General features: G+C 32.2%; 1 protein-coding gene across 1 annotated transcript; it reads left to right on the top strand.

Annotated features, from left to right (window-relative positions):
• Positions 1–12,431: 12,431 nt before the first annotated feature.
• LOC141700979 (uncharacterized) lies at positions 12,432–13,229 on the top strand (the record flags this gene model as incomplete). Its single annotated transcript, XM_074504631.1, has 2 exons — positions 12,432–12,556; positions 12,716–13,229. Coding segments are annotated over exons 1-2 (639 nt in total), but the record flags the coding sequence as incomplete, so codon positions are not given.
• Between the last annotated feature and the right edge of the window lie 2,895 nt (positions 13,230–16,124).

Here is a 16,124-nt window from a genome sequence, read left to right as displayed (position 1 = left end):
TTGGATATCCTCTAGATTAGCTCTTGCTGTCAGGACATTAGAAAATGATTATAGCGAGGGCCAGAGTATTTTAAAGACCAGGCTTTTTCAATAACATCATGAAACCCAGGAATATCGACCATGAAGTTGAAGAACTGAAAATGGTTGTTGAGCTTTTGAAGTTGCATTGGCTCTTCAAAAAAGATAGAATTGTGGTCCATGATTCCACGAGGTTTGACAAACATATTTCCCTCGATGAAAGAATTGAACCAGTGACCATTAGCTATCATTCTATCTAAGTGTTTTAGCACAGGGTTATTTTGACGCTTATTGGTCCAAGTAAATATATCCCCCACTGTACGCACATTATCAAGGCCACAGTTAGCAAGACAATCTTTGAATACTTGCATTGCTGGCGTCCAATGTTCCCTGCCATCAGAAATTTCACCAAGACTAGTAACACAATTGAAATCACCGAGAAGGCACAAAGGTGATGTAGTAGTACTCAAAGACAAGCAATAATCCCACAGAGGAACTCGTTCTATTGCATTATTGAAAGTATACACAAACGATACTAAAAAGGAGATGTTCTTTTCTAGAAAAATAGCATTACAAGTAATAACCTGGCTAGAGATCGAGTGAATAGAAATATCCTACACACTGGGATTCCAACCAACCAATACACGACCATTGTAATGGTGATTATAGTTAAATAACCATTTCCAGTCCCTACGAATTTTCTTCGAAATACCCAGAGCATTACCACTCTTGACTTTAGTTTCTAAAACTCCAATGAGGTTAACTTTATTAGATAGAATAAAATTTTGCAACTCTTTTTTATGAGAGGCTTTGTTGATGCCCCTTACGTTCTAAGCTGCAAAATTCATTTCAAACGTCTGAGGCTACGGGGCTGAACAGCCAGTACAGGACTCTTTTTATGTGCTGAACTTTTCCTGTTTACCACCTTTGTAAACCCATCTTCATCGATTAAATCAGACTTTGGAGCTTTGAGTTCAATGATAATGTGTGCTTTTGGTGCAACAACTACTGCAAGTGTAGGTGTTGTGCATACTGCAGGCGCTGCGAGTGCTGCAAGTATAGTTGTCACTCGTGTAGCATCCTGGCTACGGCCTCTTCTTCTTTTTTGACCTGGTGATTTTGCTGCAATATTATCAACAATTGTGCCCTCATTATTGGTAGTGGATTCTAATACAAGAGTTCCCACCGTTTGTTCCTCCAATTGAGTCGAAGCATTTACCAAATCATTGGTGTCAATTTCTTTGCCAGATTCCCTGTCAAATTTTTCTAAGTTGTCAACATTATCTGTGTTGCCTTCCTATTGTTGAACATCCTCAAGAGTTTGATCACCATCCAATACCAGATCACAGCCCAAGAATTCACCAAAAACCACAGGGTTAATATCTTCATTGTTTACATTAGTAGTAGCACTAGGACCATCATGTTGTACTTGGGCTAATTCATTGGAAGGCTGATTTTTCTTTGCCAATTTTGAAGCACCCTAAGTGGCTCCCCCAGGTCTTGGTCTAGGATTCGGTTTGACAACATTAGGGTTATGAGCACACCTCGAGAAGGAGTGCCCAAATGCTTTACAGTGGTTGCAAGAGTATGGTAACTGTGGGTAAACTATGTTAACCTTGACTAATTCCTCCTCATCAAACTCATCTTGAACTGGCACCCAAACAAAGTCCGGCCTTGGTCTAGAATAGGAAAACATCACCTGAACAGATGCATACTTAGTGGGCTCAAATCTTGCAGATGTTTCATCAAATTTCAATGGCAAACCCACTACCTTTGCAATGTGAGTAAGACCATCCTGAGACCAATATGAATGTGGAACATCTTCCAGTTTCAACCAACAAGGAATTGATTCTATGAAATTTTTCTTAAATTTGTTAGCTTCTATCCAAGGTATTAAGTAGAGAGTTCGATCCCCATAACAACCGAATTTAGGTTAAGAACATCCTGCTTCTCCTTCTCAGAATTGAATTTGAAAGTGAAATAGCCCTTGGAGCTATAAAACACTCCGCTCAAGCCATGATTTTTCCAATACTTAAAAGCTTGCTCACGCACAAAACGAAAATCGAAACTTCCCCCAATGAAATGCCCTATGATACTAGTACTCCAATTTTTACGAGAATTGGCAAGAAAATCCTTAGGTGGTCTAACTGTTGTTGAACCATCCTCATTAAAAGTAATTTTTGCAGCATCATTAGGTGTGGGTTCCTTAGAAGGAATGCTCTTAGTTACAATAGAACTCCAGGTATTCTTATTTTCAATATTAGCATCAATATTTGGTAAAGGTTTTGTGTGTGCACTGGACTCAAACACAGTCTCCTTTAAAACATAAACTATAAGTATACCATTTTGCACAGAGACACTATCATGTAAATCTTCCGAGGTAGGGGGGTTAGTAGGAATTGTACCTGGATTCTTAGTTGTCACAGAGGCTGAAGATTTAGTAGAACCCTTTGGGGAGTTATCCTTGCTAGGGCCAGAGTCATTCCTGGTAGAACCACCATCCAAGATTAATCTAGTTTCTTCATAAATTCTTTGAGCCGTAGTAGGTGACCACTCACTATTCCGAGCAGCTTCTACCAAGAATACTTGATGATCAATTGCTGGAAGAGCTAACAAAGGGGGAGCCACGTAGTTGCGTCCAATGAAATTAGAAAATATTAGAAAATTCCTCCGAGTTCATGCTACCCAAGTTTTCAGAATTCGGGACCCCATGGAGAATCAAAAAGATATGAAATATGGGTGTTGAAATGTAGGTAATGAGGAGGGAAGCAGAAAGTACACAGCGTGTATAGAGTGAGTGAATAAAGGGACCAAGATGAAGGTCCTAAGAAAATTCAGGTTCAAGAAAGAGAAGGAAGGACTGCTGGATAATAGCATGCACTAGATATTAGATCTCTGTAATAGCTAGGCGGGAAATTCAAATTCTAGAGAGAAGGAGGAGCTTCTCACTCTAGAAAACATTCTCTTAACCTAAATGTTAAATAGTGTTGTTAATATAGTTAATTGTTAAATATTAGTAGATTTATTATATATATATATATATGAGTTGGGTTCTTGTGGTGACGGATAATAATTGGTACTCACCATTACCATTAGATTAAAAAAGATGTGCTGTCCAGGGGCATGTACATGAAGGGGCCAGGGACATTAAATTTTTAATTTTGAAATGTAGTAATTTTAAATAAATTTTAAATATAACTAACATGCAAAACATAAAATTTATATTTATAAGAACAACAAATTGAATTTGTTATTTTTGATATATTTAACAAAATTGAATATAAAAAAGGAAAAAGTGATTCATAATTTTATTACACCAAAATAAACTTACTATTAAAAAAATAAAAATAATTTTAAATAATTTTGATTATTAATTGCCTAGTATTCAACCCTTTCACATATATTTCAAATTCTCTTCTAATTAAAATTAAACAAAATAAAATTTATTAACAATAACATTAAAAATAAAAACTTTTGAATAAATTATAATATATAAATAACCCTACTTATTTATCTTTTATTAAATTTTAGCTATTTGATTTTTATTATAACTTTGCATATTACATTGTGATATAATTGTTATACTCCTTTGAATATTACAAACAATTATAATTAACCTACACTAAAGATGAAAAAAAATGAAACCTAATAAATGATAAGATGAAAAAGTTATGCTATATTAATATTGTAGAAAGGGGCTTTTATTGGTCGAGTCTCCTTAGAAAAGAAAAGAGTTATTAGGCAAAAAAAACCCAATAAACTTGTCACTTTTTTACATATTAACCTTTTAAAGTTTTTATTGGCCAAATAAACCAACTAACTTTGCTAAATTATGATATTTTAGTTCAAAATTTTAGTTCAAATTGAATAAACAAAACTAACTAAGGTAATTTCTAGTGCTAAACTGGATTAACCATGTCTAGCTTATGTGATACTTGGCGGGCGTACAAATTTTTTTTAAGTATTATTAATTTAAAATAATAATTGATTTTTTTTTGTAATTTAACCTCTATAAGAAAAATGGATAAACAATAAAGATGAATGGTATCTAGGTCCCCAACTTAATGGTGTCTCCATAGAACTTAATTATATGTATATATATATTCACACCAAAATAATATAATGTTTAGTTTGCCTACATTTTTTTCTCTAAAATTGTTAAAACAATTATTGAATTTTATGTTATATATAAAATTAGCATAAGTGTGTGGTTCTAAAATATATATTTAAACCTATATGTTAAACGGTGTTGGTGAAATATTTAATTGTAAGTATTGTTTTTATTAGCGTATCTGTTTTTAGGTTGTGTTCTTTACAAAAAGTGTTCTGGTGCACTAATGATCCCATAAGTAGTCATTACTGTAGTAAAATTGTTAAATATATTAGATTATGTGGTTTAATATAGTTATGTGAAAGTAATATGTCATGACAATATAATATGTGCATCTTTGAAATCTTATAGTAGTTTTAATGCATTGCTGGCACCAAATTTAATATCTTGGATAACATTCTCGTACTTGAAATTAAATTGTAAGAGATAAAATATTGTAGTATATGTGTGGTGATATTAGTGTTATGATATTGATTTGTTTTTTTTATCTAAAAGGCAATTATAATAAAAATATTGTGCTACAATATTGGTTTTGAACAATGTTATGAGTCATTGTTCCTTCTCTGATAGTAGCCTATGTAGTATTCTCTACCACCTATTCTAATAACAATTATAAATATATTAATAAAATCATAAAATGAAATGATGGGAATGAATTGATTTTTTCTAAAAAACTAAAAAATGTTATATAGATAGAGAGATAATATAGGTTGAAATTGGTAGGAAAAATATATCTTTATAAATGTATAATAATTTTACGTTATCAAAAAATTAGATAAAAATTTTAAAAAACAAAAAGAATAGATAATACAGTTTTTATATTATCATCACGTGTAATAATGTACTAAGACTACTTGTATATAATTTTCTACTTATAGTAGTATTTGTACTATGTATGTAACAAACAATAAGTATGGAGGCTCCATGTCCTTACATATGTAGAGTGGCCTCCAATGAACTGTTATTAGTTTATATTATTATATTATGGTTTGTAATGTTAATATAGGTGTGCCAAGAATGGTACTGTGATTACCTCAATCAGCAAAGGGTGGGGTCAGGGTGTCACAAAACTATTATTTAAAAAATAGTTGTTTGTGTACTCATGTGTTAAGTGTATAAATATTAGGAAATAATAACTTTGAAAAATATAATAAGAAAAATAAGTATATAATTTATTCTTATCCTTTATCTTTGGTATTTAAATGTTAATTTAAAATTTATAATTTTTCGGTCATACAGTTGAGAATAAAATAATAAATATAAATGATAAATGATAATAATTGGCCAATTTCAATGTCAAATTGATCTATATCTCATTGTTTCATGTAAGAGTTCATACTAATTGTTTATTAATTTAATTAAAAATATTTATTAACAATAACATTAAAAATAAAAACTTTTGAATAAATTATAATATATAAATAACCCTACTTATTTATCTTTTATTAAATTTTATCTATTTGATTTTTATTATAACTTTGCATATAACATTGTGATATAATTGTTATGCTCCTTTCAATATTACAAACAATTTTAATTAACCTATACTAAAGATGAAAAAAATGAAACCGAATAAATGATAAGATGAAAAAGTTATGCTATATTAAAATTGTAGAAAGGGGGTTTATTGGTGGAGTCTCCTTAGAAAAGAAAAGAGTTATTAAGCAAAAAAACCCAATAAACTTGTTACTTTTTTACATATTAACCTTTTAAACTTTTTATAGGCCAAATAAACCAACTAACTTTGCTAAATTCTGAAATTTTAGTTCAAAATTTTAGTGCAAATTGAATAAACAAAACTAACTAAGGTTATTTCTAGTGCTAAAGTGGATTAACCATGTCTAGCTTATGTGATACAAGGCGGCGTACAAATTATTTTTAAGTGTTATTAATTTAAAATAAGAATTGATTCTTTTTTTGTAATGTAACCTCCATAAGTAAAATGGATAAACAATAAAGATGAATGGTATCTACTTCTCCAACTTAATGGTGTCTCCCTAGAACTTAATTATATGTATATATATATATATTCACAGCAAAATAATATCATGTTTAGTTTGCCTAAATTTTTCCTCTAAAATTGTTAAAACAATTATTGAATTTTATGTTATATATAAAATTAGCATAAGTGTGTCATTGTAAAATATATATTTAAACCTATATGTTAAATGGTGTTGGCGAAATATTTAATTGTAAGTATTGTTTTTATTAGCGGTATATGTTTTTAGGTTGTGTTCTTTACAAAAAGTGTTCTAGCATATGTGCAATAATGATCCCATAAATAGTCATTACTGTAGTAAAATTGTTAAATATATTAGATTATGTGGTTTAATATAGTTATGTGAAAGTAATATGTCATGACAATATAATATGTGCATATTTGAAATCTTATAGTAGTTTTAACCATTGCTGGCACCAAATTTAATATCTTGGATAACATTCAAGTACTTAAAGTTAAATTATAAGAGACAAAATATTGTAGTATATGTGTGGTGATATAGTATTATGATATTAATTTGTTTTTTATCTAAAAGGCAAATATAATGATAATATTGAGCTATAATATTATTTTATAGATAGTTAGGTTGTACTGATTAAGAGTTTGATTAAATAATTTTTACAAAAAGTGTTAAAACAATTGTTGATTTAATGTGATGTATTAAATAGGCACATTGTAAAGTATATTCTTAACCATAGATGTTAAGTGTTGGTATTAAAATATATAATTATTATAAGTACTTGTAGGTGTGTCCTTTACAAAGTTAGTATTTAAATTTATATAAATGTAGGTATGTTTATAGAAAGTTTGTGAATAAACATTATGGTTATATGTATGTATGTTAGATTAGATTAGATTAGCTGTTTATATAAATTTAGATATGTTATTCATTTAGGTTTTAACTTTCTAGGTGTTAGATAATATTAGGTTGAAATAAATTCAAATATTTATTAGAGTTGTATCTCCCTACACACACCTATGAAGTCATAATATGGCATCAAGATTATATATATATTAAATTAAACCAATGATTAGATTGAAAACTTACAAAAATGCAGTTAATTTCATTGTGGCATTGGATTTTGATCACCCACTCTAAATCATATCATTGAAATACCATGCCAAATTATTTAATAAGTACAATGACCAAAAAATATCTTCCCCACTATTTCTTGTGTTGCCTTCTAAGTTGATGAAAAAATGTTCAAAGTTTCTTTAACTAATGAGATAAAATCACAAACTAGAAGGATGGAGGAAAAGATGAAATTTTCACTAAAAATACATTCAACCTATATTATTTTGTATCCAAAGGTGGTTTATTTCAAAAAAGATTATGATGGAATGGATTTCAGTTTTAAACATATCAAACTGAACCATTTAACCAATAAATTTATGTGATAGGTGAAGTATGTGCCTATCTTCTGTATGAATTACTACATGGTTCCATGTTTCTGTGTATAATTTTTTTATTATCTACACATTATCGTATCGGTAGATGATGTAGTTTTAGACAGGAAGTTCGTCAAATAATCATCATTTTGATGATTAAATTGTATGTTTTAATTATCAGAACAAGACATGTGGATGAATAGTAAAGTTAAATATTGTTATTTAACAAACTTATACAAACCGCATCAGCTTTAGATCATAAATTTACGGCGGATAGAAGATGGTGATGCTGTGAGACGTCAAAATGAGATAAAGTGTTTAGTTTCCTAGGAACAAATGCAAGCATTCCTCCCTCATTTTACTTTTAGAATAGCCAAATATTTTACATATGAATGTGTTATGTTCTGATTTTGCAGGACCTCTTTCACTATTCTATATTCTGAATAGTTAGATATGTTTATATATCCATATGTTAGATTTTAAATTATGCAAATGTTCTCACTATTGTAAATTTAGAATTTATTTTGAGATTATTGGTGACCATGTCAAATGGGGTAATTGACTTATTAAGGATATCGATTGATTGGGCTCCTTTATTAAAGTATTTTAAGGTGAGGTGGTTAGCATTAAACATCTGTGGGAGCGGCGTAGCGAGTGAATATACTACGACACACTTTTCATCGAAGCATGATGCACTGCTGCTATTGGACTTATCATAAGTGGCAGTTGTAACACCCCTTATTAATAATAAAAGGAGATATTACTTAAACTCCATAAACCTGCAAACAGAGCACTAATATATTTCTAAACACGATTAAACAGTCCAAAATCTTCAAAATAATAATAAATCTCCAAACTTTCTAAACCAATAATATAAATGTAGAAATCTCTATTTAAATAATTAAGTTTAGATAATAATAAAATTTGAAATCCTAATCTATAAATGGGGTAACTCTCCATCACATAGTCCCAGACCCCCCTAAGCACCTGCCAAAAAAAGAATACGGCATGAGCCAAACGCCCAGTACGGATTTGGAATACAGTTTATAAAACAAGGGATCAGAAATAAATAATCACTAATTTATAATAAATCAACAATTTTAAAAATAAGTAAGGCCGAAATAACGAGGGGTTAGGATATTTTATATCGAGATCAGAAAAGATACAAATACACACATCATAGGGTACCTAGTGCGTGCAACAGAATGAATAACGTGTACGATATATGCAACGTCGTCATAAATCAAATCACAAATCAAACTCTGGGTGCACCCACGTATTCTCAACAAATATGAAATATGTAAAAGCTCCTCCCAAGAGCTAACAGAAGGATGCGTCGTGACCAATCACACTGTCACGAAAGTGTCATGTCACCGGTGCCGTAATGACATGGTTGTAGTAACCCTACAGCTGGTTAACTCGGTATACCATATATCACGCTAAGGGTCAAATTAAAAATAATATTTCTTGTAAAATTTAAAAATCACATGAGACAAATAATACAGATTTCAAAGCAGACGGTGTCATAAAATAATTTTAAAACCAATTTTGGGAGTCAAAATAACCAAACAATATTGACGGAGCGAATAAATATGAAATTCAACAAATCAGAGATATTTAATTTCTAAGAAGAAGAGTACTGAATAAAAATGGGACATAATCCATACCTCAAAACCTGTAACTAAATTTGCTAACGATACCCTCAACTTATCCGCTAATTTGTGGGCTCTTAATCTAAATCACAAAATATAGTTTCGTTAATGTGCATTCTTACTACATTCAATAATTAAACTCATCCCTCCTACCAAAATATTAATTATCTGTAACTTAGTTAACACTGGCTTGAACCACTTACCTGTACAAATTGCATCGAAGCTCCAGACTTTCTTTAATAACTACCTTAACTTTAATATTAAAACCAATATTATTGTTTCTAATAGAATTAATAATTAGGCAGAGTTCATTCACTTCAAAATATATAATATATTATTTTGGACTATACATAAACAACCCTACCACAAATTTGGTTAATTAAATATTAACATGTCATGCCTAATTTATTTAAATATTAAAAATTAAGATCTCATCTCTTTTAAAAATTAAGACATTAAAGTTTAACTAATCGGGACACCAACTAGCCTGGAAAATTATATTATAGTCTTGGAATCTCTATTTAGGTACAAAAACGAATCACATAATTGATGATAAGTAATAGCTTGAGACTTTATTGGCAATAATTGAACTAATTTATGAATATGGTTACCAAATCTTTTAAGAGCTTGAAAGCTAAAAGCAAATTAACCCTTTATTTTGCTCAGCTTCTTTTCCTTTTCGGTTCTCCGGCTCTATCTCTCTCCACTTCGTTTTAGTATTTTAATAAAACATAAATTTATTTAATTAAGGGTCATGTCAACTATATATAGGTTTTATAACTACTCCACCTTTTTAATATAATTACTACTTACTCGATTACAAAATCTTTTATAATTCTAATTCTAATTTAAATCAAATTCTTTATTATTATTATTATTATCATTATTTTTATTTTTATTTTTATTTTTATTTTTATTTTTATTTAAAATATTCAAAATTCGCATATATTACAGCATTATACTGTCTTGTGATTCCCATCAAAATTATTTATTTATTTGGTACTAACTTTTTGATATATTGATTGAGAGCATTCATATAAGACTAATGATTCAGATTTTTTTTATTGTATCATATTGTGTGCGTACAATAATAGTGTTGATACTTTTTTACTAGTTCTCATTCTTGTTGAGATTGAAATTGTCATTGAAGCCTCGTTTTCTCAATTACCAAAGATTTAATGATAAAGTATTAAAAATTATCAAAATCACTTTGTTATTATTAAAGTGAAGATTTCAGTTTTATTTGAAAAACCTGCAAATGTTTTGAGGCTTCCTAATGATGGTTTCAGGTTGATGTTCTTAACACACACAATATATATATATGGTATCAGAGCTACATTCAGTGAATGGCAAAAGAGAATACGATGGAGACAGCTAAAATTAAGGAGAATACAGTAGGTCTGAATTACCCGATGCTAACAAGAAGTAATTACACATCATGGTCGTTAAAGATGATAGTTTTTATGCAAGTTCATGGGGTATGGAGTGCAGTGGAGCCTAAAGGTGCTAAGGCCACGATAGAGGAGACGACAGACAAAACGACACTAGCTGTAATTTATCAGAGTACTCTAGAGGATATGTTACTCATAATTGTAGACACGCAAACAGCCAAAGAAGCATGGTATATGCTGAAAACATTATGTCTGGGATGAATCCTTGAATTCAGACGCTCAAGGATGACTTTGAGTCCTTGACTATGAAGGATACAGAACTGATAGATGATTTCTGCATGAGGTTAAATGGCCTAGTTACTAATATCCATACCTTAGGTGAGATAATAAAAGACAATTATGTGTTGAAGAAACATTTATGAGCTGTCCCTTCAAAGTTTCTACAAATTGCATCGGCGATTGAACAATTTGGTGACATACAAAAAATGACTGTGGATGAGGCACTTGGGTCTTTAAAGGCTCATGAAGAGAGGTTACGGGGACAAACTGAGGCTAGTGGTGGAAAACTCCTGTTAACTGAAGATGAGTGGTTGAAACAGGAGAACAATGAGGGTCAGCTATTACTCACTAAGGAGGAATGGGCAATGAGATCCAAGAAAATGGGGATAGACGTGTCTCAAGGTCAGAGAAATAGAGGAAGTATCTTGTATAATCCAAGGGAAGGAGGACGTGGAGGACGAGATAGAAATAAAGTACGAAGTTTTAACTGCAATATACTTGGTCACTATGCTGCGGAGTGCCGTAAATCACGACGTGATAAGGAACAAGGACCAGAAGTAAACCTAACATAAACTCATGACGACGAGCATGCACTGCTTATGTTAGAATGTGAAAATAAGGAGAGACCTCAATTGCTGCTAAATGAGGGAGATGTAGTACCAAAACTGAATTGGAGTGAAGGTAAGAAGGTCGAATTAAATGGTTGGTATTTGGATAATGGAGCTAGCAACCATATGATAGGCCAACACTCAAAATTTTTGAAATTGAATGAAAACATGACGGGGCAAGTCAGGTTTGGCGACAGATCGACAGTGGACATCAAAGGGAAAGGGTCAATAATGTTTAAATGTAAGAATGGGGAGGAGCTAGTCTTTCGAGAGGTATATTACATCCCCACTCTCTGTAATAATATCATAAGTATTGGGCAATTGTCAGAGAATGGATAATAAAATTATATTAAAGGGTGACCACCTATGGGTTTATGATGCGCAACAAAGGCTACTCATGAAAATCAGGAGATCTGCAAATAGGCTCTATAAGATTATTCTTGAAACAGGAAAATCAAAGTGTTTAATGACAAAAAATGAAGAAATAACATGGTTATGGCATGCACATCTTGGGCATATAAACTTTCAAGCGATGAGGCTGATGTCTGCAAATAAGATGGCATATGGTTTTCCACAGATAGTTGAACCTAAAGGAGTGTGTACTGGGTGTTTTCTGGCTAAACAAACAAGAAAATTATTTCCAAATCAGACAGATTTTCACGTGAAATATGCTTTGGAATTGATCCATGGGGACCTATGTGGTCCTATAACACCTGCCACACCAGCCGAAAACACGTATTTTCTTCTCTTGGTAGATGATTTTAGTCGAATCATGTGAATATTCATGTTGATCGGCAAAGATGAAGTGTTGGATGCATTTATTAAATTTCGAGTTCAAGTTGAAAAGGACTCGAAAACAAAAATACAGGTCTTGATAACTGATCAGGGAGGGGAATTTTGTTCAAAAATATTCAATTCATACTGCAATGACTCGGGCATCTCTCGATATTACACTGCTCCGTACTCCCCACAGCAGAACGATAGATGCCATCAAAACTATGGGGTGAAGCTGCTCGACATGCTGTTTATATAATCAACCGATTGCCAACACAAGCTCTATCCGGAAAGACTCCTTACGAAGTGTGGACTGAAAAGAAACCAGACCTTGGGCATATACGGGTTTTTGGTTATGTGGAATATATGAAAATACCTAGTGCATACATCACAAAACTTGATAATCGCAACAAAGCAGTGAATCACCTTGGAAAAGAACCATGAACTAAGGCGTATCGACTCTATGCCCCATATACTAACACTGTTCATATCAGTACGGATGTAATCTTTGAAGAGGTAAAAGGCTGGTCATGGGATGCTCAAAAGGAGGCACAAGATCAACGAGGACCATTTATTGTTCTCGGAACTCAGAGTACTGAAGAAAGAGACATAACAAATGGGGAGGATCCATCTACACAAAGAATTGACAGTATGGACAGCATGGATGGGTACCACACAGATTCTGCAATATCGAATGAGTTTCAGTCAAATACGATGTCACCAAGAGATACAAGTGTTGAAACTGAGCCCCGGAAATTTCGCTCATTAAGCGCAGTGTATGATGAAACTGAGGAGACTGAACTTGCAGATGAATTGATGTTATTAGGTGTGGAAGAACCAACTAATTATAGAGAGGCAACAATAGAGAAAGCATGGAAGGAAGCTATGATAATGGAGATTGACGCTATCGACAAAAACAATACCTGGAAACTTGTAGAATTACCAGTAGATTACAGAGCGATAGGATTAAAATGTATATACAAGTTAAAGCGTGATTCCAGTGGTCAGGTAATCAAAAATAAAACTAGGTTGGTCGCGAACGGTTATGTCCAGAAGTAGGGGATCGATTTTGAAGAGGTATTCGCTCCGGTAACGCGTTTGGAGACAGTAAGATTGTTCTTGGCGCTTGTAGCTAAAAATGGGTGAGAAGTCCATCACTTAGACGTTAAAACAACATTCCTTAATGGTGATTTACTGGAAACAGTGTATGTATGTCAAGCAAAAGGGTTTTTCAAAGAGAATCAAGAGCACATGGTCTATAAATTAATCAAAGCATTGTGTGGGCTACTTCAGGCCCCTCGGGCTTGGTATACAAAATTAAAAAAATTTCTGGAGTACATGGGTTTTGTTAAATGTCCTCTACTTCAGGCCCCTCGGGCTTGGTATACAAAATTAAAAAAATTTCTGGAGTACATGGGTTTTGTTAAATGTCCTAATGAGCATGATGTTTACACAAAAGGGAGGTAGCTGGTTCTCTGATTGTTGGTTTATACATCGATGACTTATTGATAACTTGAACGAGCATGTCAATGATCAATGACTTCAAGTGTCAAATGAATAAGTAGTTCGATATGAGTGACCTTGGAAAATTGACTTATTATCTTGGCATCAAGATTAATTAAGAGAAGGGTTATACGGAGCTTAAACAGTCAGCATATGCAAGGAAATGGCTCGAGAGAGGTGGTATGGCAGGATGCAATCCAGTAAAGTATCCGATGGAGCCAAACATGTTGCTCTGCAAGGATGAGCAAGGGAAAGTTGTGGACCCTACTCAGTTTAAGTCCTTAGTGGGAGGACTGAGGTACCTCGTAAACACCCGTCCTGGTCTCGCATTTTAAGTTGGTATTATCAGTAGATACATGGAGCATCCAACAGTGGTCCATCAGAGTGCAGTCAAGCGCATATTATGGTATGTAAAGGGAACTATTGACTATCGGTTGGTATATTCACAAGGTTCAGGAAACTACCTCATGTCTGGATATTTCGACAGTGATTTGGCAGGGAATATTAAGGATTGAAGGAGTACGGGAGGCATAGATTTTTACTTGAACGAGAGTTTAATCACCTGGGTATCGTAAAAACAACGGTTGTGTGGTGTTAAGCTCGTGTAAAGCTGAATTTATAGCAGCCACTGCTACAGGCTGCTAAGAAGTATGGCTCCGTAACTTGCATAGTCAGCTAACAGGTGGGAAACAAGGTCCTGTCACAATATATATTGACAACAAATCTGCTATCGATTTGGCAAAGAAATCCGGTTTTTCATGGGCTAGTAGCAGCATTATGACGTTCGTTATCATTTTATATGCGAAACGTGTTGAATGGGGGAGATTGTTATCAAGCATATAAGGACTGAAGATCAAAAATCAGATGTTTTTGACCAAGGCAATAGCTATTGTGAAGTTCGAAAGAATGGGCGCATTATTGGGTGGCAAGAAGTTGCAGAAGGAGTTTAGACCAAGGGGGAGCATGTTGGAATATAGTCTAAACTAAGTTAGAATAAATATGTTATTGTCAAGTTTTGTGGCTGTCAACACGTGTATTTGCTTTTGAATGGCTCATGTTCAGTTTTAGAATAGTAGGAGTGTTTGAATAAGTGAAGTAGTGGTAGAGTCTTGTAGGAGTAAGTTGCTATTTTTTAGCACGTAGTGTAGGTGGCTTATCTTCATATTCTCCCTTGTAACTCATTCCTTTTTATGTTCAGAAATATATAGTAGGATTTTATTTCCTTTCAATCTATTACTATTATTGGAGTACGTGTATTTTACTACAGTATCGTAATGTTTATTTTAATATAGGTGTGCCCACAATGGTAAGGTGATTACGTTCAGGCTGGGGTTTGGGCCTCACAAAACTATTATTTTGTGTACTGGTGTGTACATATGCTAACACTTTTTGTAAAGAACACAACAAAAACAGATACGGCTAATAAATAAAAAAATATACTTACAATTAAATATTTGAGCAACACCATTTAACATATAGGTTTAAATATATATTTTCCAACCACACGTTTATGTTAATTTTTATATAACATAAAATTCAATAATTATTTTAACAATTTTATAGGAAAAACATTAAGCAAACTAAACATGATATTATTTTGGTACCAATATATATATATATATATATATATATATATATATATATATATTTATATATTTATATATATAGTTTGAAAAACCAAATAACCATTTTTAAATAACAATCGCCGAAAATACGCAACAGAATTTTAAGATGTGCAAAATACCACCAGATACTCCAGTGACATTTGAGGTGAAGCGGTTTGATACTTCATTGACATAGGAGTATCACACACGAGTATTTACCCATATACTCTTTGTTAGTGGAGTAACATATGAAATACACTTTTCTCAGTGGAGTATCATCTAAAATTTTAAAATTTTACTTTTATTTTTTAAAAAAATATTTTTAAAAAAATTCAAAGTGATAGAGAAAAGAGTATGAGGAGTGATACTCCACTAACAAAGGATCTGCCATAATACTCTACTGACAATGGAGTATTATACTGATGCTCCATGGCTTATCATCTTGGAGTATTAGTGGAGTCTCTAGTAGGTATTTTGGGCACCTATTTCCACAATCGGTATTTTGGGCAAAAGGACGTCGAAAATGAGCTATTTTGATCATTTTTTCATATATATATATATAATTCTACTAAGACGGCATTAAGAGGTGGATACCATTCATCTTTATTGTTTATTATTGATGGTATGGTTACTTTCACTTGTATACATTTTTTTTGTTTTCTTTTCTAAAGAGAGTGGATCAATAAATGCCCCTTTCAACAATCTTAATATAGCCTAATTTTTTCATCTTATCATTTATTCAGTTTCATTTTTCTCATCTTCAATGTAGGTGAATTAAAATTGTTTTTAATATTCA

The sequence above is a fragment of the Apium graveolens genome, unplaced genomic scaffold, assembly GCF_009905375.1.
Source record: "Apium graveolens cultivar Ventura unplaced genomic scaffold, ASM990537v1 ctg3158, whole genome shotgun sequence".
Taxonomy (NCBI): Eukaryota; Viridiplantae; Streptophyta; class Magnoliopsida; order Apiales; family Apiaceae; genus Apium; species Apium graveolens.
Note: the sequence above shows the minus strand (reverse complement) of the source record. Positions and strands in the feature narration are given on the sequence as shown.